The sequence below is a fragment of the Lolium rigidum genome, chromosome 7, assembly GCF_022539505.1.
Source record: "Lolium rigidum isolate FL_2022 chromosome 7, APGP_CSIRO_Lrig_0.1, whole genome shotgun sequence".
Classification (NCBI taxonomy): Eukaryota; Viridiplantae; Streptophyta; class Magnoliopsida; order Poales; family Poaceae; genus Lolium; species Lolium rigidum.
The window spans coordinates 320289345-320316328 of record NC_061514.1 but is presented as its reverse complement, the minus strand read 5'-3'; the positions used below and the strand labels follow the sequence as shown (position 1 = coordinate 320316328).

Genomic DNA, 26984 nt, shown 5'->3' with positions numbered 1-26984 from the left:
TGCAATAGTTAGGCCTTACAAGGGGTCGGAGGATCCAGCGGCGTGTAGGGTGGCGTTTGCTAGTCCTAGAACGGATGTTCCGGGGATCAACGTCGTGTTGGTTTTTAGGCCCTGTCTAGGATCGGCTTACGATCACCGTGCGCGAGCGCGAGGCCCAATCCTGAGTAGGATGATCCGATTATGCGGTGAAAACCCCACATCGTCGTAGATCTCATTAGCTTTACCTTGATCAAGCAGGACCACCATATATTCGGACACCCCGTCTGAATCATGGGTGGATCGGCTCTTTGAGCCGATTCACGGGATAACTCTGAGAGCCGATCGAGGCTCGTATTTAACGTTTACGTGTGTGCCCTGCAGGAAACTAAGCGAGGCATCATCCACACCTTCCTGACCAGGTATAGGTCAGGTGGCACGCCCTTGTGATAAACATCGGTGCGTGCGACCAGGAGGCTTTGCGGGCTGTCGCTCAGAGGGACTGGGGCCAGCCGCAGCCCTAGTTGTTCCCGGCTCTACGGTGTTGCCCGTCTCTGCCCGCCAGTGGGTTTCTGACGTCAACAGAATGAGACAAGATCTTTCAGAAAAATAATTCAACCATACCAGCTAGACCCGTTTCCATTTGGCCACATCTGAATGCCTAGCAAACAAGTTGAACCTCAAAAACTAATTAATCCAGGCAGAGCCCATAATACCTTAAGTTTGGACTGGAAGCTACGCAAAACATTGACGACTTGTTAATATCATTGTTCCTGGGTGGCCAACCACAAGTGACTCACAGGTGTACACCCCCACACGATCCCCTGGTTAAATCCGCCAGGTGTGCGGTCTAGAGTAATATGAACTCACAGATGCATACCCGCACACGATCCCCTGGTTAAATCCACCAGATGTGCGGTCCAAAGTAAGCACTCAACTTCTGCGTACCCTCAGGTGATAACCACCACACCCCTGGTTACATCCACCAGGTATATGATCCTGAGTAGTCAAACCACCTGTCAATCCATTCCACCGAGGTGTTTCATTAAGGTTGTTAATTTTCAGTTTTTAAAACGTCCACAACCAAGTAATGAAACAACATTGTCATTTGATGTCATGAAAGATAACTAAGTATTCCTAGCAGGGGTTGAAGGGTGACTACACATTACTAGGATTGCTAAGCATAGCGTAATATTTCAATTTTAGAACAAAACCCTACCATGCTTACTAATTAAAACACTAATGCATAATATGAAATAGGTAGGATTTGAATGTCACTTGCCTTTTTGGTAATTGAAGATCGTTCACTTCTCTCAACAAAACATGTTGCTCTTCACACGAGCTATATGATAAAATATAGCACAACATAAACAAACCATTCAACAACACAAACAACCAAGGCAACAAATACAAGGATTTCGGTATTCATCTTTATAGTATTCTTTATTTATTTCAGTGTTTAAAGGATTAAGGAGATATGACATGAGGCATGGCTTGCAAGATATGAATTTGAGATTTGAATGGATGGGACAAATACTTGGAAAGAAAATGATTATCGAAGTCAAGTGCTCGGAAGAAAAATGATTGATAAGAACCTATGGTCAATGATTGTTCGCTACTCAAGGATGGATAATTAAAATGATACTTGTGTTTTAGAAACTCTCACAAGTATCTGATACGTCCCCGACGTATCCATAATTTCTGTCGTTCCATGCTTGTTTTATGACAATACTTACATGTTTTGCTTGCACTTTATGATGATTTCATGCGTTTTCCGGAACTAACCTATTAACAAGATGCCACGAGTGCCGGTTCATGTTTTCTGCTGTTTTTGGTTCCGGAAAGGCTGTTCGGGCAATATTCTCGGAATTGGACGAAATCAACGCCAAACCTCCTATTTTCCCGGAAGGCTCCGAACACCGAAGAAGAGTCGGAGAGGGGCCGGAGGGCCACCACACCATAAGGCGGCGCGGCCTGGCCCGGGCCCGCGCCGGCCTATGGTGGGGAGCCCCGAGTGCCCCCTGCGCCGCCTCTTCGCCTATAAAATCCCTTTCGACCTAAAAACACCGTACCACTTGACGAAACTCCGAGAAAGACTCCGGGGCGCCGCCACCGTCGCGAAACTCCAATTCGGGGGACAGAACTCTGCGTTCCGGCACCTGCCGGGACGGGGAAGTGCCCCGGAAGCTATCTCCATCAACGCCATCGCCTCCATCATGCTCCGTGAGTAGTTCCCCCATGGACTACGGGTTCTAGCTGTAGCTAGTTGGTATTCTCTCCCCCATGTACTTCAATACAATGATCTCATGAGCTGCCTTACATGATTGAGATTCATCCGATGTAATCGGTGTTGTGTTTGTCGGGATCCGATGGATTGTTACATTATGATTGTCTATCTACAAAGTTTATGAAGTTATTGTTGCTACAATCTTGTTATGCTTAATGCTTGTCACTAGGGCCCGAGTGGCATGATCTTAGATTTAAGCTCTATACTTATTGCTTAGGTTGTATCTACAAGTTGTATGCACATGTCACTGTCCGGAACCAAAGGCCCCGAAGTGACAAGAATCGGGACAACCGGAGGGGATGGTGGTGATGTGAGGGACACATGTTTTCACCAAGTGTTAATGCTTTGCTCCGGTGCTCTATTAAAAGGAGTACCTTAATATCCAGTAGTTTCCGTTGAGGCCCGGCTGCCACCGGCTGGTAGGACAAAAGATGTTGTGCAAGTTTCTCATTGCGAGCACGTACGACTATATTTGGAAAACATGCCTACATGATTAATGATCTTGATATTCTGTCTTAATGCTATTTCAATCTTATCAATTGCCCGACTGTAATTTTTTCACCCAACACTTGTTATTGGAGAGTTGCCACTAGTGTAGATAGTCGGGAACCCCGGTCCATCTTTCATCATCATATACTCGTTCTACATGTCATTGGAAGTAGTATCAACTATTTTCCGGTGCCATTGCTCTCATATTGCTATTACTGCTGCTATGTATTCTTGTTACAAGTTGCTCTCATATCACTGCTACTTTCACATCACCCTTGTTACTAGTGCTTTTCCAGTGCAGCTGAATTGACAACTCGGTTGTTAAGGCTTATAAGTATTCTTTACCTCCCCTTGTGTCGAATCAATAAATTTGGGTTTTACTTCCCTCGAAGACTGTTGCGATCCCCTATACTTGTGGGTCATCAAGACTGTTTTTACGGCGCCGTTGCCGGGGAGGCATAGCTCTACTCATAAGTTCACCTGGAGAGTACACTCCACCTCTCTCTCTATTTTATTTTATTTTGTTTTGCTTAGTTTACTTTTGTCTAGTTTATTTGTGCTAGGTTTATTTCTGTCTAGTATTATTTTGCTTAGTTTACTTTTGCCTAGTTACTTTTTGTCTTGTTTTATTTTCCTCATATACCCAAAAATCCATAAAAATTTGAAAAATCTAAAAATTAAAAAGTGCTGTTATGGGAGAACCTACAACCTACTTGGAGCTTATAGAATGTTATAATAATTATAGAGAATCAAGAACTGGTGAAATAATGAGTGCTATGATAGAAAAATTGAATACAATTGCTAAAATCTTGCTTAAACGCCATGATATAAACTGTTGCTCTCAACAGGATACTAAACATCTTAAATTTCAATGTGGCTTTAGTGAGGAATTTTTAATTAAGAACTATAATCGGAATTGCTATATTCATTATGGGTTCGAAGAGGTAGAACAATTTGTCTTATTTATGGGAGCCTCCGAGATAGAATCCTTCATGGTTGAGAATTATGAAACTTGTGTTGTTTGTAAGGACCTTAAAGATTATGTCTCTACTATCCTTAATTCTTGCATAGAATGCTACGGTAGGAATCCTTATATCCTTGATTATAAAGAGAGACACATTAATGCACAAGAATGCACTCACGAGTTTGCAGGAACCGATGGAAGAAGAAATTGATGAACCCGAAAGCTCATTGGATGAAAAAGAGGAGGAAATTGATGAACCTGAATGCTCATTGGATGAAAAAGAAGAGGAGAGTGATGAACAAAAGGAGGAAGAATGGATTAGCTACCCATGCCAACCTTCTAATGAGAGTAACTCTTTATCTCTTACACTATTTGATTGTCCTCCATGCTTACCGAAAGAGGTTGAATGTTATGTTCCTGTGGATTCCCTTGAAATAGTACCTATGAGTAATACTTGTGAGAATAATTATGCTACTGTTATTTATGATAATCCATGCTACTTTGATAAATCTTATGATAATGCTTTGTTTGTGCCTGATGTCGAAATGCATGGTACTAAAGAATTTTGCGTAGCAAATGTTTATGATAAAGCTCTAGATGATGGTCCTATGTTACTTGATAATATTAATTGTACTACTAATGAAAATGGGATTGGAGAGTTCTTTACTTTATCTATGAGTCCCATATCTATTGAGATTGATCAACTACCTTGTTATATTATTAATAAAAGTAAGTTTGAAAGTTTTAATTCCACTATTCTTGAGATTGATAAAAATTATGTGTTTGGAAATCATGAAAAGTATGCTGCATGTGATAGTTATATTGTTGAGTTTGTTCATGAAGCTATTGAAAATTACTATGAGAGAGGAAAATATGGTTGTAGAAATTTTCATGGTGCTAAAACACCTCTCTATATGCTTAAAATTTTTAAGCTACACTTGTTTTATCTTCTTATGCTTGTCACTTTGTTCTTCATGAATTTATTTGTGTACAAGATTCCTATGCATAGGAAGCATGTTAGGCTTATAAACTTGTTTTGGATTTGCCTCTTGATGCTCTCTTTTGCTTCCAATACTATTTCTTGCGAGTGCATCATTAAAATTGCTGAGCCCATCTTAATGGCTATAAAGAAAAGAACTTCTTGGGAGATAACCCATGTGTTATTTTACTACAGTACTTTGTTTTATATTTGTGTCTTGTAAGTTGTTTACTACTGTAGCGACCTCTCCTTATCTTAGTTTTGTGTTTTGTTGTGCCAAGTGAAGCCTCTAATCGAAGGTTGATACTAGATTTGGATTTCTGCGCAGAAACAGATTTCTATCTGTCACGAATCTGGGCTGTTTTCCCTGTAGGTAACTCAGAAAAATATGCCAATTTACGTGCGTGTTCCTCAGATATGTACGCAATTTTCATTAGTTTTGAGTTTTCTGATTTGAGCAACGGAAGTATTTATTTAAAATTCGTCTTTACTGGCTATTCTGTTTTGGCAGATTCTGTCTCTGTTTTTTTGCATTGTCTCTTGTGGACTTTAAGCGAGGTTTTCTAGACGTAGTGGGCTGTAGCTAATGTTTTATTGAGTTCTTGCAATGTGCCACTACAGGACCAAGGTGGATTCAAATTTTTTTGAGTACTAACCCCTCTAATGAAGTTTGTGAGAAATTTGGTGTGAAGGAAGTTTTCAAGGGTCAAGAGAGGAGAATGATATATGATCGAGAAGAGTGAAAAGTCTAAGCTTGGGGATGCCCCCGTGGTTCATCCCTGCATATTTCAAGAAGACTCAAGCGTCTAAGCTTGGGGATTCCCAAGGCATCCCCTTCTTCATCAACTTATCAGGTTCCTCCCCTGAAACTATATTTTTATTCGGTCACATCATATGTGCTTTACTTGGAGCGTCTGTGTGTTTATTTTCGTTTTGTTTATGATTGAATAAATTCGGATCCTAGCAATCCTTGTTTGGGAGAGAGACACGCTCCGCTTTTTCATATGAACACTCGTGTTCTTCGTTTTACTTTTAATGTTCAATGATAAAAGTTGGAAGCTATTGCACTTATTTATATTTGGTTGAAAACAGAAAATGCCTCATATGTCTTGGATAATTTGACACTTGGCAATTGTTTTGAGCTCTCAAGTAGATCATGATTAAGTTTTTTCATGTAGTCTAAGCCTATTAGTGGAGAACTACTGTAGAGCTTGTTGAAATTGGTTTGCATGATTGGTCTCTCTTAAGGTCTAGATATTTTACGGTAAAAGTGTTTGAGCAACAAGGAAGACAGTGTAGAGTATTATAATGCTTGCAATATGTTCTTATGTAAGTTTTGCTGTACCAGTTCATACTTGTGTTTTCTTCAAATAACGTTGCTAGCCCAAAGCCTTGTACTGAGAGGGAATGCTTCTCGTGCATCCAAAACCTTGAGCCAAAACCTATGCCATTTGTGTCCACCATACCTACCTACTATGTGGTATTTCCTGCCATTCCAAAGTAAATTGCTTGAGTGCTACCTTTAAACAATTCAAAATGCTTCTCAATTTGTGTCAATGTTTTATAGCTCATGAGGAAGTATGTGGTGTTTATCTTTCAATCTTGTTGGGCAACTTTCACCAATGGACTAGTGGCTTCATCCGCTTATCCAATAATTTTGCAAAAAGAGCTGGCAATGGGATTCCCAGTCCCAAATTAATTAACCAAAATAGACACTCCTCCATGGTATGTGATTGTTGGACGGCACCCGAGGATTCGGTTAGCCATGGCTTGTGTAAGCAAAGGTTGGGAGGAGTGTCATCATAATGAAACTAAAATAAAAGGGCACTCCTTCATGGTATGAGATTGTTGGCAGGCACCCGAGGATTCGGTTAGCCATGGTTTGTGAAAGAAAGGTTGGAAGGAGTGCCACCCAAAAATAAAAATAATTCATGGGAGCCGCTCTTGAAGGTTTGTCTGGCAAGGGGGTTAGAATGCCCACTACCATTCGTTGACAACAACAAACACCTCTCAAAACTTTACTTTTATGCTCTCTTTATGTTTTCAAAACCAAAGCTCTAGCACAAATATAGCAATCGATGCTTTCCTCTTCGAAGGGCCATTCTTTTACTTTATGTTGAGTCGGTTTACCTACTTCCTTCCATCTTAGAAGCAAACACTTGTGTCAAGCTGTGCATTGATTCTTACATACTTGCATATTTGCATTCATCATATTACTTTGTGTTGACAATTACCCATGAGATATGCATGTTACAAGTTGAAAGCAATCGCTGAAACTTATATCTTCCTTTGTGTTGCTTCGATGCCTTTACTTTGAACTTATTGCTTTATGAGTTAACTCTTATGCAAGACTTTTGATACTTGTCTTGAAGGTATTATTCCTGAAAAGTTTTGCTATATGTTATCTATTTGTTAGCAACTATAGATCATTGCCTTGAGTCACTTCATTCATTTCATATGCTTTGTAATAGTATGATCAAGGTTATGTAAGTAGCATGTCACTACAGAAATTATTCTTTTTATCGTTTACCTGCTCGGGACGAGCAGGAAATAAGCATGGGGATGCTGATACGTCCCCGACGTATCCATAATTTATGATTGACGTATCCATAATTTATCCATCCCGCACTCAAAGTATTACTCTGCACAAGAATAGGATAGACGTGTAACGGATCCCAGATTTATGATTGACGATATCGACAAGCATTATCAGCGAAGATTGGACGGAGCCAAAGAACAAAGAATTGTAGAAAGATCAGAGAGGCATAGATGACATCAATGGAGAAGACGAAGGTTAGCCGCCGGTGATGTTCTCGCTGTCAGAAATCTTCAGAGATTGGTCCTGTTAGGTTAAGGCAGAGATCGTCCAATCCACGTCGGAACCTAAGACTCAGAGAAATAGATAAGAGAAGATTCAAAACTCGCAAAGGTAAGATGAGAAAGAATTGAGGTAAGGAGAAAATTCAGAACTAATCAGAACTATCCAACGAATTTTAGAAAATAGTTTTGACACTCTAAACTCAACGACCATTGGCAAGGTTATCCTAGAGGCTGGACTAGTGAGGTACCGCAAACCTGAGGCTACGATACCAACTTGTGACGCCCCGGAACCGGTATCCTGAGGATCCCAGCGAACCCGCCGAAATCCGCAGGATATCGATTCAGAGACGCCCTCCGACACGACGTGCGCGATGAATCACACACGTGATGCCAGAGGAATTAACACGAGCGGTAACATTACAACAGGATTACAATAGAGCCCACAAGATACATATATTACAACAACGACTCCAACGAGTCAAGATACAAATATACAATACAAAGATCCAAATCATACGAGAAGATCGAATACGTCCGAGTACGGACAAGATACAAATTGGACTAAGAGTCCCGAAGATAACCGATGGCGTCCATAACCCTGCCCAGGCCAAGCCGGAAGGGTAACCTTGCTAACGTCGTCATCTTGTACCTGTCAAAGTCGGGCCATCGGTTGCCGACAAAAGGGAGGAAGCAAAAGAGAAAGGGGAAAAGGCGAGAGTAAGTACCAAGGAACGAACTCCGGCACGTACTTAGCGAGACTAGAAATGGCTATGCTCGCCGAGCGAGTATATATATATACCGCCTGGGGCTATATGGTAGGTTTAGCGGCAGCAGAACTATAACCAATAGAGACACGCTACAACCTCCGTCTACTTAGAGAAGATAAGAGAGCGCACAAGGTAACAGATAAATACTACACAAACATAACTCGACCAAATACACATATCCCCTTCAACAAGCTGCGAAGAGGTAATGTAAAAGGCACTCAACGGTGGACAAGTTTTATTAGGTATCGGTTGTAGTAATGCTATATTACTACGCAAGTTATTAGCAGATTATTAGCATCAACATAAAGGTGTAAGTTGTTCTATGATCAAGTCATACAGCTCCAAGTCGTCCATAACCGCGGACACGGCTTATCGATAAGATGTACACCCTGCAGGGGTTGCCCAAATGTAACCATACGCATGCTCGACCCACTTACGACAGGTGGATGTCTCACAACAAGACCGTTCCCGGTTCAACAAGAAAGTCTAGGGGGGCCACCCGACTAAGCTACCCGTAACGAAGTCCGGCCGTACTCCGAAGCGGACTCAGGGTTTGCGTTAACGGCTAGGCGTGCAAACCACATGCTTCGCTAAACATTCCGCGGGGTACAGTACAGAATATAAACACCCGAAGGCAACAGGAAGTAAACACCCGAAGGCAACAGTAAGTAAAGCATGGCATACATGGCATAGGAAAATAAAACCAAGGTTGTGGCCCCCTTTTCAACTAACTTGAGAAAAGGTAATGGGTGAGGGGGGGTCCCAATAATCGTCCCCACGCATGGGTAGAGCGCTCAATCTCGGAACAGATAACAAGAACTCGGGTCCTAGGGGACATTAGCATGTCAAAGTTTCGATGCTTTCGCAAAGGGGCTCACAGATGCCTCTGCTTACAATTTTAGTTGTTAACAATTAAGTAAAGCATGTGTATCTCCATCAACTGATATAGCATGTGATAACCTCCCAACAACCCAACATATCCCGATAACAGATCGAGATAAACAACAGAGCCTAAACACGCATACGACTCGCAAGGCTCAAACATCAATCAACGGCTATGGGTGAGGAATGATACATATAGGATTATTATGGTAAACAAATGGAATAGGACACGTGACTCGATAAAGAATCGCAACATAAGGATAGCAGTGCGAGGGAGAGAGTAAAATAGGTGAAGAGAGAGGGCTCGCCTGTGAAAAGCTGCAGAAGAACTTGTCGAAGAACTCGTCGTATCTCACAACACCACTTCGTGATCCTATCCGGGAAGAAGCAAATGCTGGACAAACAACGTATGCAAGTTTTACTAATACGGATAAAGAAGATCCAGCATGATCAAGATGAGATATGCATGACATGGAAGATATGATGCGATGCAACTTATCCACATTAAGCGGGATCGGAACCCGGACAAACAATTATTAGGTTCAAGTTATTTTTCTACCCCGCAAATTTAAATGTTGTTAAGCATGGCAAGACATGGCATGGGTGAGCTACGCAAAATTAAATGGAATCAGGACGAAATAACAATCCCGCACAATTCCATATTTGTTTATTAGGTGAACCGCTATTTAAACCGAACCCACAAGATATCCGATGCGATGCAACATGTATGGATGAGGTTGATGCACAAGATAGATGCACAGGTTAAGAGGTGCAACAAGTTTTAGATGACACATTTATAAAATAGGATAGGATTGGCTTAGGGTCAGGGTCTCACGGTATCGGAACAAAGATGGTCGCCGGATTCGAGTTCGGCGAGGAAGAAGATGTAGCCAAGGTCTTCGCCTTGGATCCAAGAAGGAGAACTTGGGGTTCCGTCTTCGGCGTTGGTGGCGGACTTGACCTTGCGCCGACGGTGTCCGGTTGAGGTCGCACTTGGTTTCAGAGGGAAGATCCCGAGAAGATCATTTTTGCGTCGTGCAAGAGTACTACACCACCGAGCATCGCAGCAACATCACCACAGCATCACCAACACCAGTTCACCAACTTCAACAGAGCAGCACCAACACGTCCAGGCAAACACAGCGAGCAGCGGCACCATAAACAACAAATGACAGAGATCATAGATATGTGCTTGCAGCAGCTCTTGTAGAAAAACTTGGAGTACTGCGGCAGATGGTGGTCGTGGGCACCAGGCCGAGCAGGGCAGCACGCAGATGGAGCGAACTATGAAGAGGCGACGATGAACTTGGCAACGAGGACGAAAGACGCAAACGCGCAGGTTCGGGGTCGCGTGGACACGCGGAGGAACCACGGCAACGAGGCGGAACTCGAGGAGGAGCCGGCCTTGGCGGAACGAGCTTGGGGGGGGGAAGGCGACGGGACCGAGGACGGCGCTGCCGACAGCAGCAACGTCTGCCCGCGCGGTTACTTGGCGGCGGTGGAACAACCAGAGGAAGCAGGGCGGCGCAGTGCTGCAGGGGCACGAGGCGGCGGACGGAGCAGAGCTCGCAGAGGCAGGCCGCGCCGGGGTCGAGGTGCGCGCGGTGGTTGCCGGCGAGGCTGGGGACGGGCACGGCGGCCGGCTCTGTGCTCGCGCGAAGAGGAAGCGAGGGGAGGCGCGGGGCTCGGTGAGGTCGACGCGAGCTTTGCGGCGGCGGTGCAGGGCAACGGCCAGGCGCGACGCGCGGTGGTCGGGGTGGAGACGAGGTGTCCGTGGCGGCGTGGAGCACCGGGAGGGGAGCAGGAGAAGGGGGCGCGTAGGGGCGAGGCGGCCGCTGCGGAGAGAGGCGACGGCCCGCAGAGGCGTCGCGTGCGGGGCGCTCGGGGTCGAGCGGGTCGGGAGAGAGAACGAGAGGTGGAGGGACCTGATTGCTTTTGGAAAAAGAGTGGAGGGGGGCGGCTGCAAATTTGCCAAGGGAGGGGGAAGTTGGCCGGTGGGGAAGCTAGGGTTTCCACCGGGGTGGGCCTTGGGCCGGATTGGGGTGCCGGCTGGGCTTAGCTAGGCCTGGCCGGTTGGGAGATCTGCCTCCCTTTTTTTATTTTGTTTTAAACTGTTTTCTTTTATTCTTTACTAGTTGTTTTAAAACCATTTTAAAATAGTTTTGATTCCACAAAAATACTAGAAAAATATAGATTTAGTTTTAGGGTGAGAAGGAGAGAATAGTGTTGGCAATTAAAATAAAGTTTAATAAAATAATTTAGGGTTCAAAAATATGCATGATGCCATGAGGATGCACTAAAAGAAAAAGAACAGGCAAAATCTAATATGGGGTTTTCCGGGGCCGTTACAATCGACACCACTAACAAGGAATCTCGCCCCGAGATTCCACGTCCAGGTACGGGGGAAGAGAGATGAACTATCGGATCTTCTGGCGACGTGTCGATCTCCTCGACACCACTAACAAGAGGTCTTGCTCCATGTACATCGGCGACACCACTAACAAGAAGTCATTCTTCCGCTGTTGATGGTGCGCTTCTGTCGGAAGCCTCGGTTGCAGATGAGCAGGCACCGTACACAAAGATGGAAGGAGTAAGAATCACACTGATCCACCCATTCAAGTAACAAGAGCGAATAATAAGAGTAGTCGGTATGGTCGCGACTCCATCCCGCACTCAAAGTATTACTCTGCACAAGAATAGGATAGACGTGTAACGGATCCCAGATTTATGATTGACGATATCGACAAGCATTATCAGCGAAGATTGGACGGAGCCAAAGAACAAAGAATTGTAGAAAGATCAGAGAGGCATAGATGACATCAATGGAGAAGACGAAGGTTAGCCGCCGGTGATGTTCTGCTGTCAGAAATCTTCAGAGATTGGTCCTGTTAGGTTAAGGCAGAGATCATCCAATCCACGTCGGAACCTAAGACTCAGAGAAATAGATAAGAGAAGATTCAAAACTCGCAAAGGTAAGATGAGAAAGAATTGAGGTAAGGAGAAAATTCAGAACTAATCAGAACTATCCAACGAATTTTAGAAAATAGTTTTGACACTCTAAACTCAACGACCATTGGCAAGGTTATCCTAGAGGCTGGACTAGTGAGGTACCGCAAACCTGAGGCTCTGATACCAACTTGTGACGCCCCGGAACCGGTATCCTGAGGATCCCAGCGAACCCGCCGAAATCCGCAGGATATCGATTCAGAGACGCCCTCCGACACGACGTGCGCGATGAATCACACACGTGATGCCAGAGGAATTAACACGAGCGGTAACATTACAACAGGATTACAATAGAGCCCACAAGATACATATATTACAACAACGACTCCAACGAGTCAAGATACAAATATACAATACAAAGATCCAAATCATACAGAAGATCGAATACGTCCGAGTACGGACAAGATACAAATTGGACTAAGAGTCCCGAAGATAACCAGTGGCGTCCATAACCCTGCCCAGGCCAAGCCGGAAGGGTAACCTTGCTAACGTCGTCATCTTGTACCTGTCAAAGTCGGGCCATCGGTTGCCGACAAAAGGGAGGAAGCAAAAGAGAAAGGGGAAAAGGCGAGAGTAAGTACCAAGGAACGAACTCCGGCACGTACTTAGCGAGACTAGAAATGGCTATGCTCGCCGAGCGAGTATATATATATACCGCCTGGGGCTATATGGTAGGTTTAGCGGCAGCAGAACTATAACCAATAGAGACACGCTACAACCTCCGTCTACTTAGAGAAGATAAGAGAGCGCACAAGGTAACAGATAAATACTACACAAACATAACCCAGCCAAATACACATATCCCCTTCAACAACTGCGAAGAGGTAATGTAAAAGGCACTCAACGGTGGACAAGTTTTATTAGGTATCGGTTGTAGTAATGCTATATTACTACGCAAGTTATTAGCAGATTATTAGCATCAACACAAAGGTGTAAGTTGTTCTATGATCAAGTCATACAGCTCCAAGTCGTCCATAACCGCGGACACGGCTTATCGATAAGATGTACACCCTGCAGGGGTTGCCCAAATGTAACCATACGCATGCTCGACCCACTTACGACGGTGGATGTCTCACAACAAGACCGTTCCCAGTTCAACAAGAAAGTCTAGGGGGGCCACCCGACTAAGCTACCCGTAACGAAGTCCGGCCGTACTCCGAAGCGGACTCAGGGTTTGCGTTAACGGCTAGGCGTGCAAACCACATGCTTCGCTAAACGTTCCGCGGGGTACGATGACAGAATATAAACACCCGAAGGCAACAGGAAGTAAACACCCGAAGGCAACAATAAGTAAAGCATGGCATACATGGCATAGGAAAATAAAACCAAGGTTGTGGCCCCCTTTTCAACTAACTTGAGAAAAGGTAATGGGTGAGAGGGGGTCCCAATAATCGTCCCCACGCATGGGTAGAGCGCTCAATCTCGGAACAGATAACAAGAACTCGGGTCCTAGGGGACATTAGCATGTCAAAGTTTCGATGCTTTCGCAAAGGGGCTCACAGATGCCTCTGCTTACAATTTTAGTTGTTAACAATTAAGTAAAGCATGTGTATCTCCATCAACTGATATAGCATGTGATAACCTCCCAACAACCCAACATATCCCGATAACAGATCGAGATAAACAACAGAGCCTAAACACGCATACGACTCGCAAGGCTCAAACATCAATCAACGGCTATGGGTGAGGAATGATACATATAGGATTATTATGGTAAACAAGTGGAATAGGACACGTGACTCGATAAAGAATCGCAACATAAGGATAGCAGTGCGAGGGAGAGAGTAAAATAGGTGAAGAGAGAGGGCTCGCCTGTGAAAAGCTGCAGAAGAACTTGTCGAAGAACTCGTCGTATCTCACAACACCACTTCGTGATCCTATCCGGGAAGAAGCAAATGCTGGACAAACAACGTATGCAAGTTTTACTAATATGGATAAAGAAGATCCAGCATGATCAAGATGAGATATGCATGACATGGCAGATATGATGCGATGCAACTTATCCACATTAAGCGGGATCGGAACCCGGACAAACAATTATTAGGTTCAAGTTATTTTTCTACCCCGCAAATTTAAATGTTGTTAAGCATGGCAAGACATGGCATGGGTGAGCTACGCAAAATTAAATGGAATCAGGACAAAATAACAATCCCGCACAATTCCATATTTGTTTATTAGGTGAACCGCTATTTAAACCGAACCCACAAGATATCCGATGCGATGCAACATGTATGGATGAGGTTGATGCACAAGATAGATGCACAGGTTAAGAGGTGCAACAAGTTTTAGATGACACATTTATAAAATAGGATAGGATTGGCTTAGGGTCAGGGTCTCACGGTATCGGAACAAAGATGGTCGCCGGATTCGAGTTCGGCGAGGAAGAAGATGTAGCCAAGGTCTTCGCCTTGGATCCAAGAAGGAGAACTTGGGGTTCCATCTTCGGCGTTGGTGGCGGACTTGACCTTGCGCCGACGGTGTCCGGTTGAGGTCGCACTTGGTTTCAGAGGGAAGATCCCGAGAAGATCATTTTTGCGTCGTGCAAGAGTACTACACCACCAGCATCGCAGCAACATCACCACAGCATCACCAACACCAGTTCACCAACTTCAACAGAGCAGCACCAACACGTTCAGGCAAACACAGCGAGCAGCGGCACCATAAACAACAAATGACAGAGATCATAGATATGTGCTTGCAGCAGCTCTTGTAGAAAAACTTGGAGTACTCGCGGCAGATGGTGGTCGTGGGCACCAGGCCGAGCAGGGCAGCACGCAGATGGAGCGAACTATGAAGAGGCGACGATGAACTTGGCAACGAGGACGAAAGACGCAAACGCGCAGGTTCGGGGTCGCGTGGACACGCAGAGGAACCACGGCAACAGGCAGAACTCGAGGAGGAGCCGGCCTTGGCGGAACGAGCTTGGGGGGGGGAAGGCGACGGGACCGAGGACGGCGCTGCCAACAGCAGCAACGTCTGCCCGCGCGGTTACTTGGCGGCGGTGGAACAACCAGAGGAAGCAGGGAGGCGCAGTGCTGCAGGGGCACGAGGCGGCGGACGGAGCAGAGCTCACAGAGGCAGGCCGCGCCGGGGTCGAGGTGCGCGCGGTGGTTGCCGGCGAGGCTGGGGACGGGCACGGCGGCCGGCTCTGTGCTCGCGCGAAGAGGAAGCGAGGGGAGGCGCGGGGCTCGGTGAGGTCGACGCGAGCTTTGCGGCGGCGGTGCAGGGCAACGGCCAGGCGCGACGCGCGGTGGTCGGGGTGGAGACGAGGTGTCCGTGGCGGCGTGGAGCACCGGGAGGGGAGCAGGAGAGGGGGGCGCGCAGGGGCGAGGCGGCCGCTGCGGAGAGAGGCGATGGCCCGCAGAGGCGTCGCGTGCGGGGCGCTCGGGGTCGAGCGGGTCGGGAGAGAGAACGAGAGGTGGAGGGACCTGATTGCTTTTGGAAAAAGAGTGGAGGGGGGCGTCTGCAAATTTGCCAAGGGAGGGGGAAGTTGGCCGGTGGGGAAGCTAGGGTTTCCACCGGGGTGGGTCTTGGGCCGGATTGGGGTGCCGGCTGGGCTTAGCTAGGCCTGGCCGGTTGGGAGGTCTGCCTCCCTTTTGTTATTTTGTTTTAAACTGTTTTCTTTTATTCTTTAATAGTTGTTTTAAAACCATTTTAAAATAGTTTTGATTCCACAAAAATACTAGAAAAATATAGATTTAGTTTTAGGGTGAGAAGGAGAGAATAGTGTTGGCAATTAAAATAAAGTTTAATAAAATAATTTAGGGTTCAAAAATATGCATGATGCCATGAGGATGCACTAAAAGAAAAAGAACAGGCAAAATCTAATATGGGGTTTTCCGGGGCCGTTACAGTGGGGAGCCCCCAGGTGCCCCCTGCACCGCCTCTTCGCCTATAAAATCCCTTTCGACCTAAAAACACCGTACCACTTGACGAAACTCCAGAAAGACTCCAGGGGCGCCGCCACCGTCGCGAAACTCCTTTTCGGGGGACAGAACTCTCTGTTCCGGCACCCTGCCGGGACGGGGAAGTGCCCCCGGAAGCCATCTCCATCAACGCCATCGCCTCCATCATGCTCCGTGAGTAGTTCCCCCATGGACTACGTGTTCTAGATGTAGCTAGTTGGTATTCTCTCCCCCATGTACTTCAATACAATGATCTCATGAGCTGCCTTACATGATTGAGATTCATCTGATGTAATCGGTGTTGTGTTTGTCGGGATCCGATGGATTGTTACATTATGATTGTCTATCTACAAAGTTTATGAAGTTATTGTTGCTACAATCTTGTTATGCTTAATGCTTGTCACTAGGGTCCGAGTGGCATGATCTTAGATTTAAGCTCTATACTTATTGCTTAGGTTGTATCTACAAGTTGTATGCACATGTCACTGTCCGGAACCAAAGGCCCCGAAGTGACAAGAATCGGGACAACCGGAGGGGATGGTGGTGATGTGAGGGACACATGTTTTCACCAAGTGTTAATGCTTTGCTCCGGTGCTCTATTAAAAGGAGTACCTTAATATCCAGTAGTTTCCGTTGAGGCCCGGCTGCCACCGGCTGGTAGGACAAAAGATGTTGTGCAAGTTTCTCATTGCGAGCACGTACGACTATATTTGGAAAACATGCCTACATGATTAATGATCTTGATATTCTGTCTTAATGCTATTTCAATCTTATCAATTGCCCGACTGTAATTTGTTCACCCAACACTTGTTATTGGAGAGTTGCCACTAGTGTAGATAGCTGGGAACCCCGGTCCATCTTTCATCATCATATACTCGTTCTACATGTCATTGGAAGTAGTATCAACTATTTTCCGGTGCCATTGCTCTCATATTGCTATTACTCGTCGTCGTGTTACTGTTACATAATCGCTCTCATATCACCGCTACTTTCACATCACCCCCGTTACTAGTGCTTTTCCGGATGCAACTGAATTGACAACTCAGCTTGTTAAGGCTTATAAGTATTCTTTACCTCCCCTTGTGTCGAATCAATAAATTTGGGTTTTACTACCCGCGAAGACTGCTGCGATCCCCTATACTTGTGGGTTATCACGACCGTTTTCTGGCGCCGTTGCCGGGGAGGCATAGCTCTACTCATAAGTTCACCTGGGGAGTACACTCCACCTCTCTCTCTATTTTATTTTATTTTGTTTTGCTTAGTTTACTTTTGTCTAGTTTATTTGTGCTAGGTTTATTTCTGTCTAGTATTATTTTGCTTAGTTTACTTTTGCCTAGTTACTTTTTGTCTTGTTTTATTTTCCTCATATACCCAAAAATCCATAAAAATTTGAAAAATCTAAAAATTAAAAACTGCTGTTATGGGAGAACCTACAACCTACTTGGAGCTTATAGAATGTTATAATAATTATAGAGAATCAAGAACTGGTGAAATAATGAGTGCTATGATAGAAAAATTGAATACAATTGCTAAAATCTTGCTTAAACGCCATGATATAAACTGTTGCTCTCAACAGGATACTAAACATCTTAAATTTCAATGTGGCTTTAGTGAGGAATTTTTAATTAAGAACTATAATCGGAATTGCTATATTCATTATGGGTTCGAAGAGGTAGAATAATTTATCTTATTTATGGGAGCCTCCGAGATAGAATCCTTCATGGTTGAGAATTATGAAACTTGTGTTGTTTGTAAGGACCTTAAAGATTATGTCTCTACTATCCTTAATTCTTGCATAGAATGCTACGAGTAGGAATCCTTATATCCTTGATTATAAAGAGAGACACATTAATGCACAAGAATGCACTCACAATTTGCAGGAACCGATGGAAGAAGAAATTGATGAACCCGAAAGCTCATTGGATGAAAAAGAGGAGGAAATTGATGAACTCTGAATGCTCATTGGATGAAAAAGAAGAGGAGAGTGATGAACAAAAGGAGGAAGAATGGATTAGCTACCCATGCCAACCTTCTAATGAGAGTAACTCTTTATCTCTTACACTATTTGATTGTCCTCCATGCTTACCGAAAGAGGTTGAACGTTATGTTCCTGTGGATTCCCTTGAAATAGTACCTATGAGTAATACTTGTGAGAATAATTATGCTACTGTTATTTATGATAATCCATGCTACTTTGATAAATCTTATGATAATGCTTTGTTTGTGCCTGATGTCGAAATGCATGGTACTAAAGAATTTTGCGTAGCAAATGTTTATGATAAAGCTCTAGATGATGGTCCTATGTTACTTGATAATATTAATTGTACTACTAATGAAAATGGGATTGGAGAGTTCTTTACTTTATCTATGAGTCCCATATCTATTGAGATTGATCAACTACCTTGTTATATTATTAATAAAAGTAAGTTTGAAAGTTTTAATTCCACTATTCTTGAGATTGATAAAAATTATGTGTTTGGAAATCATGAAAAGTATGCTGCATGTGATAGTTATATTGTTGAGTTTGTTCATGAAGCTACTGAAAATTACTATGAGAGAGGAAAATATGGTGTAATCGGTGTTGAGATTCATCTGATGTAATCGGTGTTGTGTTTGTCGGGATCCGATGGATTGTTACATTATGATTGTCTATCTACAAAGTTTATGAAGTTATTGTTGCTACAATCTTGTTATGCTTAATGCTTGTCACTAGGGCCCGAGTGGCATGATCTTAGATTTAAGCTCTATACTTATTGCTTAGGTTGTATCTACAAGTTGTATGCACATGTCACTGTCCGGAACCAAAGGCCCCGAAGTGACAAGAATCGGGACAACCGGAGGGGATGGTGGTGATGTGAGGGACACATGTTTTCACCAAGTGTTAATGCTTTGCTCCGGTGCTCTATTAAAAGGAGTACCTTAATATCCAAGTAGTTTCCCTTGAGGCCCGGCTGCCACCGGCTGGTAGGACAAAAGATGTTGTGCAAGTTTCTCATTGCGAGCACGTACGACTATATATGGAAAACATGCCTACATGATTAATGATCTTAATATTCTGTCTTAATGCTATTTCAATCTTATCAATTGCCCGACTGTAATTTGTTCACCCAACACTTGTTATTGGAGAGTTGCCACTAGTGTAGATAGCTGGGAACCCCGGTCCATCTTTCATCATCATATACTCGTTCTACATGTCATTGGAAGTAGTATCAACTATTTTCTGGTGCCATTGCTCTCATATTGCTATTACTGCTGCTGTGTTACTGTTACAACTGCTCTCATATCACTGCTACTTTCACATCACCCCTGTTACTAGTGCTTTTCTAGGTGCAGCTGAATTGACAACTCAGTTGTTAAGGCTATAAGTATTCTTTACCTCCCCTTGTGTCGAATCAATAAATTTGGGTTTTACTTCCCTCGAAGACTGTTGCGATCCCCTATACTTGTGGGTCATCAGTATCGTAAGTGCAATTAAAAATGCAACTTGATATAGTGTGAAAACACTTATGAAAGTAGCACAAAATCACAAAAGGTAAGGATGTGAAAATATTGTATTTGTGTTTCTCTGATGTTTATAATGTTGGTGAAGGGTTCTGAATGTTTTTATTTTATTAGGTTTTTAATTAAAGAAATACTAGTGATTTAAACAATACACAAACCCTAATTAAATAGTTACTGCAAGATTTTATGTTTAAAAAAAATTGACATCCTTGGATATAATACAGTAATACAAGACTAATGCAATTGGACTCATTCAAAAATAGTCTGTAGATTTTAAATCATAGCCAGATTACTGATTTGAACCTAATTTGAAAAGCAAGTTTGTGCATGTATAAACTTTGAAAATCTCTAAGACCAAAATGTTCTACATGTTTTAAGGATTTCAGAGACTACAAATTTATAAATTTTGGACCCGTAGATCACTAGATACAAATTTTATAGTGGAAACGGGTTAATTAGACCAATCGAATTATGGTTAAAAAATTAACACCGGACATATGAAATATTTCTGCATATTTGGATTCTACATGTTACAAGACTTCACATAAAATTTATAAATTTTGGACATCTAGATGTTTTTATATTGAATTTCTAACTTAGACATATAATCTGACATTTAAATTCTATTTGAAATCATGTTTGATCGAGATTTGACTAGGATGCTCACTGTGTTGCTGACTGTACCGCTGACTATACTGCTAACTGTGCCGCTGACTATACTGCTGACTGTACCGCTAACTGAAATTGACTTTGACCGGACTAGATTGACTATGCCGATGTTAGAAAAAGTCGTCAGAAAAAATTGCTCAGATGGAAAAAATTTCTTCACGAAAGTTGTATAGAATTACTAGATCTATGCAACCTAACAATTACTTTAAAATTGGAATAAAGAGTTAAACAAGATATGTGTTATACCTTATGAGATCTAAATCTTGTATCACATTTTTTTCCTGTTCGATGAACGAAATAGGGTGAGACTTGCGGCAAACGAACAATCTTGACGAGAGGAACAACTTTCGTATTTAAGGCATGGCGATTCGGAATCCTTTTGAAGCTCGATTTGGCTCTGGATGACCCGAAATAGATCTGTGGTTGAGAGACAAATTGGTATTTCAAATCGAAAAACTTCCAACATGAAAGTTGTAGATAATGGTCGGATCTACCTTGTCGCCCAAGGAATTTAGATTTCGTGAAACGAGCGCAAACGAATCTAGAATGCCCTTTGCCAGACCTGACACCTTGCGATGCGAAATTTTTCACGTATGGTGAACGAAAAGATGTGAGACTTGTCAGGATAGGAAGATCTCGACGAGAGGAACAACTTTCTTTCGTGTTGAAGCAAAGCGATTTAAGATCCTTTTGATGGTCAAATCAACGAGTTAAGATTCATTGATTTAGAGTTTCGAGGGGAGCAAAGGGAAAACAAAATTGCGGAGACCTGGGTTGTTTATATAGGCCATAGGCAGATAGAAAATGTGGGGCTCAAAGGTAGGAACGCGTAGAAACAAACGAATCCAAATTTGAAGTTGTGTAGGTGGATATATTAAGGTTTGAGTGGAGGTATGTTTTGCCATAACGAAAATCGTTCGTGGTTGACCTGAACCTGGCCGGTCGTGGTGGTCCGGTCGGGCCGGCTGGTTCGGTCAGGCTGCTGCTGGGCGGGTTGGTCCGGCTGGCCGGCCAACCTTTTTTTCTTTTTTTCTTTTTTACTTGTTTCTTCTATAAAAGTAGTTTCATAGCTTCAATTTAAGTGAGATAAATTTTTATAAATTTATAAAATCATTTTTCTCAGTATAGGATAACATAAGAACTTAAACTTTACAAGTTTTTATTTTATATCATTTTATTCTAATTATACCATTATGGCCACATAAGATAGTTTCAACAAACAAGTTTCTAAAAATTTATAGAAATTAAAATAGTGTGTTTAGAACAATAAGGAACTTATTTAATATCCATTATTAGAAATAAAATAATAATTATATGCACTTGGTCTACATGGCTACTTAGGCATTATTTTGCAAGTAGAATATTCTAGGGTTTTGTTTTCTTAAATAAAGAAAAATCTATTAAGGATTTGAAACACTTGAAAGCCAAAATATGTTTAATTTAAAAAATACTTTGAAACCAAAAGTCTTTGAAAACACCATTTGGAAATTACTTTTAAATAACTTCAAAAAGTTTTAATTTTTTGTGAATTTTCAATCAAGTTAAAAAATAAAGCATTAAATTCATTTTTATTTTACATTCAAAAATTTAGAAAACTTGGGGATGTGACACCCTTCCTCTGAACACCAATACCACTAGCAAGGCAAAAAAAAGTGCAACTAAATTTGTTGATCGATCACAACCATGAACCAATTCATAACAGAGAAACACGGCTAGAGAACAACACAAATGTTGACATCAAATGATAAACTAACAGGGGAATGCACCATCATCGCAATTTGCCGCTACCCGAGCCACCAGGCCAGGCACGGGCCAAATGCCTGCTGGCATAGGGGCGACCACCACCTTGGACTCATAGGGGGCTGTGAAACGGCAACTTGCGAAGGGATCTGAGAGTCCCCACCGCAGAAAAGAGCCTGGCTAAAGTCATCACAGAAGAAGTCCTACACACATCATAGTACAAAGAATGTGAATCTACTTGGGAACAAAGACATGGCTAGAGTGGACAATACTAACAATACTAACATCATGCTAAATCAGACAAATAATACATAGCAACTGTGGACAGGACAAACCCTAGCCAAGATCTGACAATTCCTAACCAAGATCTGAGCATAACCGAGCAGCTAGGGTGAGGGGATCTTTACAGTCATAGCCAGAGGTGAAGAAGTGCTGCACCGGGAAGAAGATGAAGCCGCCAAGATGCAGTTGCTGCCACCGCAATCGCCGACAGTGGATCTTTGCTGACGTTTACCTGCTTGCCGACGGGAGGTGGAGCTCGAAATTTGGGGGAGAGTGGAGGAGGGGGTAGAAATAGACAATGGGGCGCGGCGGGAGGTGACAGAAAACTTCCCGCCCCCCTTTTCGCTTTTCGCTGATGCACGCCGCAGCTTACGACATCTCCCTCCTCGTCCCCTCTCGTGCGCCGAAGATTCTCTTTTGCTATTGTTCGAAATCCTTTTGTTTCCTGGTCGCAATACTAAATGTAGGAGACGATGCAAGATTGTGTGATCATGCACAATATGATCGTCGAGAACGACCGCAAGATTCGAGCGAGGCATGTTGGTCCCTACGAGTGTCAGAGCTCTCTTATGGAGGTTGATCACGAGGTGCATGCAGAGTTTGCTAATTTCCTCGATAAGCATGCAGAAATCTGTGACACCACTGTTCACCCTCAACTGCAACATGACCCCTTAGAGCATCTATGGAGGCTCAAAGAAGAGTCATCAACTGCGTCGATGCCTTGATCTCTATTTGTTTGGTTTGTTGTTTGTTAAACTTTAAATTTGGAAACAATATTGTTAAAATATTAATTTGTGTTGTAAGTTCAAATTAGTTGTGTCTTCAAAATACCGTAAACCCTAAAAAAATTGGGACCACATTTGGGGACGTGAGAAATGAAAACAGACGCGCCCTAAAAGCGACGACTAATGGCAGTGTCCTTTAAACGCTCAATTCGGTGCTATTACCCTACGCTGTTTGGGGGGGTAACTGGAGATGCTCTAATCAAGCATATATAGACATCAAATTGGTACTAGTATATACTGGATACGTGTTAACGGATAGGGTGTTTCTGCACCTGGGTACATATGCACCCTTTATTTGAAATGCATTTTTAGTATATTTATAAATGTCAAGAAACTACAAATAAAATGTCTCCTGTATATTTTGATATGTTACATGCTCACAAAATTGTTTCAGCAAAAACCGATATGTTATATGTTTTGTGTAAAAAAGAAAAATTATTTGTGGTAAAATAGCCTGTTTCTCGAGACATTATTTGTCTTTTTTACATAGGGTATAAAAATTATCGGTTTTATGTGAAACTTTACGTGCATACATAGGACATGTTCCTCTACATGCGAAAAAATTCCTTAATTTTTTATGTTTCTAAAATATGTCTTTACATATGCACCCGGATCAGTTTTGGTTTTCTGACATGTTAACTTACTTTCTGTGACAATTAGAGAACTGTTAGATATGATGTGTTCAACAAAGCAATTCAGTATGCATACTTTTGTTTCCCTCAGGCCTTCGTTGGTAATATAATTGGGGCATGCAGCTGGCCCACAGTAATGCTTATGAGTTATATTCCATCTTTTGGAAAAGTTAAGTACGTCCCCTTTTTCATAAACAAACTTGCATCAGTGGGAGAGTACTTGAACAATCTTTCATCAGAAGCAACTTGACCGTCTTATACATTTGGCAAATTCGAGCGTGGCCTTTAAAAAAACTAATTCGACCATAGATGTTCTAGTTCTAGATAGATGTTAAGATCAATAGGGTTTACAACATAGGATTATGCAGACCAAATGTCAAAAACAAGCTTCTGCATTTGTTCTTCCCATTGGCAGTAGGCGTCTCCCGCGTCCAGCGTCCTATACATACCCCGGCAGGCCATCCCATGGCTGCCTTAAGCCGTACGGCAAGCTCGCCAGCAGCCACGTACCTTCCCTCAGTCGCCTGAGCTTAGGAGGATATCAATGGTGCACAGGGTCCTCGAGCTAACGCTCGTCTCGGCTCACAGCCTCAAGGATGTGAACCTGTTCAGCCGCATGGAGGTCTACGCCATCGCGTCCGTCTTCGGCGACCCTCGCACGCGCCAGCGCACCCACACAGATCACGACGGCGGCAGGCACCCGAGGTGGGAGGACAAGCTCTTGTTCGCCGTCCCGCCCACGGCGGCCGCGGCCTCCGCCTACCTCCACGTGCTCCTACGGACCGAGCGCCTCTTCGGCTTTGACGACCGCGACGTCGGCGAGGTGTTCGTCCCTCTCGCCGACCTACTCGACGGCGCCTCTGGTAGCACCACGGCGTGGCGCTGCGCGTCGTACCAGGTTCAGAAGATGCAATTCGCCGAACGCCGCGGCATGCTCAGCATTTCGTACCGTCTGGGCCCCGTGATGTCGCCCGTGTTCCGCGACGACCCCGCGGCTCTGGGGTACGAGGTGACGGCGCCGTGGCAGTACCGCCCTCCGCGATATGCTTACGTGCCGGAGTACCAGTTGGTCTATCCTCCGTCGTATGTTGGCATGCCGCCGGCGCCAGAGTTTGGAGCCGGCTCTGGCACGGCCGCTGCGCCGGCGGGGACGAAGAACATTCTGAAGAGCGGCAGCTTGGCGCTCGGGCTCGGCTCTGGGCTGCTCGGCGGAGGCTTTGGGGGGATGATGTTCGGCGACATGTCGTCGTTGTACAAATCGTTCCATGACGATGCCGGGCACGGGGTCGCGGCAGTCGACGCTGGAGTGGTTGCCATCTAAGAAAAATACAAACTTCATCACGATACATAAATGTAACAAAAGCTTGAATAAACCATCAAGATTTAGAAGGATGGACTTGCATGGATAGCATCCATGGTGTTTTTATATTTTCCTTTTAACAGTGGATATCATTCAATGGATCGGTCCCTCTCCATCGATCGTGCACGAGATGCAAACGGCCCAATCCATTTAGCTTGGCACATTCCCTCTTTACAGTGTTGTCACCTTTTTTTTCTCAAAAATATTACAGTGTTGTCACTTTAGGTTGTACAAGAGAACAAAATTTTCAGACATGCTTAATTCCTTCGAGTGAATTATTTCACCGTCATCGAACTTTTGGTACCCCATTATTTTGGAGATGCTGCTATGAGGCATGTTTTATGTGGATGACCTTTATTGTTCAACATCCATGGTTGCCATTGTTTTTATGGTTGTGTAGCCATGATTGTATTACTTTTCTAAAAAGAAACATAAGATTGTGCTAGATAGATAAACTCTTCATGGTTGACTAGCTGTGTTACCTTCCTGTCATTCACCCCAGTCAAATATGCCGACTTACCATATCAGGCAATCTAAACATTTTCACCTTTTAGGCCACGCATGCTAGTAAATGGAAGGTTCTTGAACATGTTAGTTCGAAAATCTTCTTCCGGAGTGATAGCACATCGAGTTCGTTTTCCAATATGAAATTGGCCTCCGTGCAGCTATTCCTTACTGAAATTATTGAGGGTGCACTCCCATATAAGTATTTTTAAGTACTTTGGAGCAGTGGCGGAGCTCTGTGTAAGCTATGTGGTCAGTCGACCACACAAATTTTTCACAAAACACTTTCAACTTGTTGATAGTTATGGAGTAGTCCCTGGTAGCTAAGCCGGCTGACCCTATAGTCTTTTGCTGCTGGCTACTGGTTTGGAGATGCTGCGAAGCATGTTTTTATGTGGCTGATCTTGGTTTTCCTTTTCTTAGTTTGCATTATTGGACATAATGAGTGACAATTTTTTATGGATGTGTGAACAGTGGTTGTCTTGTTTTTTCTAAAACAAACTGAAAATTGTACTGGATGTACAAACTTATGATGGTGGACTGGACCTTTCATTCAAGTTAAATACTCCCTCAGTTCCACCAAAAATATCTCAACATTTTCAAAAGCAAATATCTCAACATTTTCAAAATTTGCTTTTGAAAATGTTGAGATATTTTTGGTGGAACGGAGGAGGGAGTAGTATGCGATTTATGGTCGGTTAATCTAAAGATCTTCACCTTTTGGGCCACGCGTTCAGTAAACTACGAGCAGTGCGTACGATTTGTGCCATCAAACCATCCATCCGTGTCCCAAAAGCAAAGCAGATTTGTCATCGGAAATGTATCGTACGCTTATTTGTCGCACGTAGAGAGGTTCTGCTAAATTAATCCATATTTTCACAGGCCTAGAAAAAAATGGAAATAACTAGCAAGGGAATCCGAGTAATTTAATACGATCCGCTTGTGCTCTACCAGAACCATCCCTTAAGCGATTAACTGCTAATTAAGTACACTACAAGAGAGCAGTGCGGCAAGAGATACTAGTATTCCTGAAGAAAACAGACCAGGGTTAAAATGAAAATGATACCCACAACAATCGCTACGGTTCTGTCTTTGCACTACTGCCCAACAGCACATTCCAAGGTACAACAACAATGGCTGAAAGAAATGGTAGAGATATCCAAACTGGAATCTTCGGCAACAAGAAAGGCGAACGAATACACCGCAGAAAGGAGGGTTGGAGCTAGGCGCAGGCAGACCAAGATCGAGGCACCGATCGTCGGAGTAATATGCTGAAACGCAACTGCCAGAATCCCTCGATCTATAGCGAGCATCAGATGCCCACAATCTTCTGTGCCTACCGGGCGCACTTCGATTAATGTGAAGCTTGCCAACCACGGACTGACTGGTGTGCATACGCTTTGTGATGATGCCTTCGCTCCATTCTAATGGCTCTG

At 43.6% G+C, this 26984-nt stretch overlaps 1 protein-coding gene across 1 annotated transcript; it reads left to right on the top strand.

The window, feature by feature from the left end:
- Nucleotides 1–24228: 24228 nt before the first annotated feature.
- On the top strand, nucleotides 24229–25005 carry LOC124673258 (protein SRC2-like). Its single transcript, XM_047209376.1, has one exon. It carries the CDS (start codon nucleotides 24229–24231, stop codon nucleotides 25003–25005), a length of 777 nt encoding a protein of 258 aa, XP_047065332.1.
- Nucleotides 25006–26984: the final 1979 nt, after the last annotated feature.

Excerpts from the sequence above, each read along its gene's own strand:
- LOC124673258 (XM_047209376.1), top strand. The coding sequence starts at position 24,229 with ATGGTGCACAGGGTCCTCGAGCTAACGCTCGTCTCGGCTCACAGCCTC.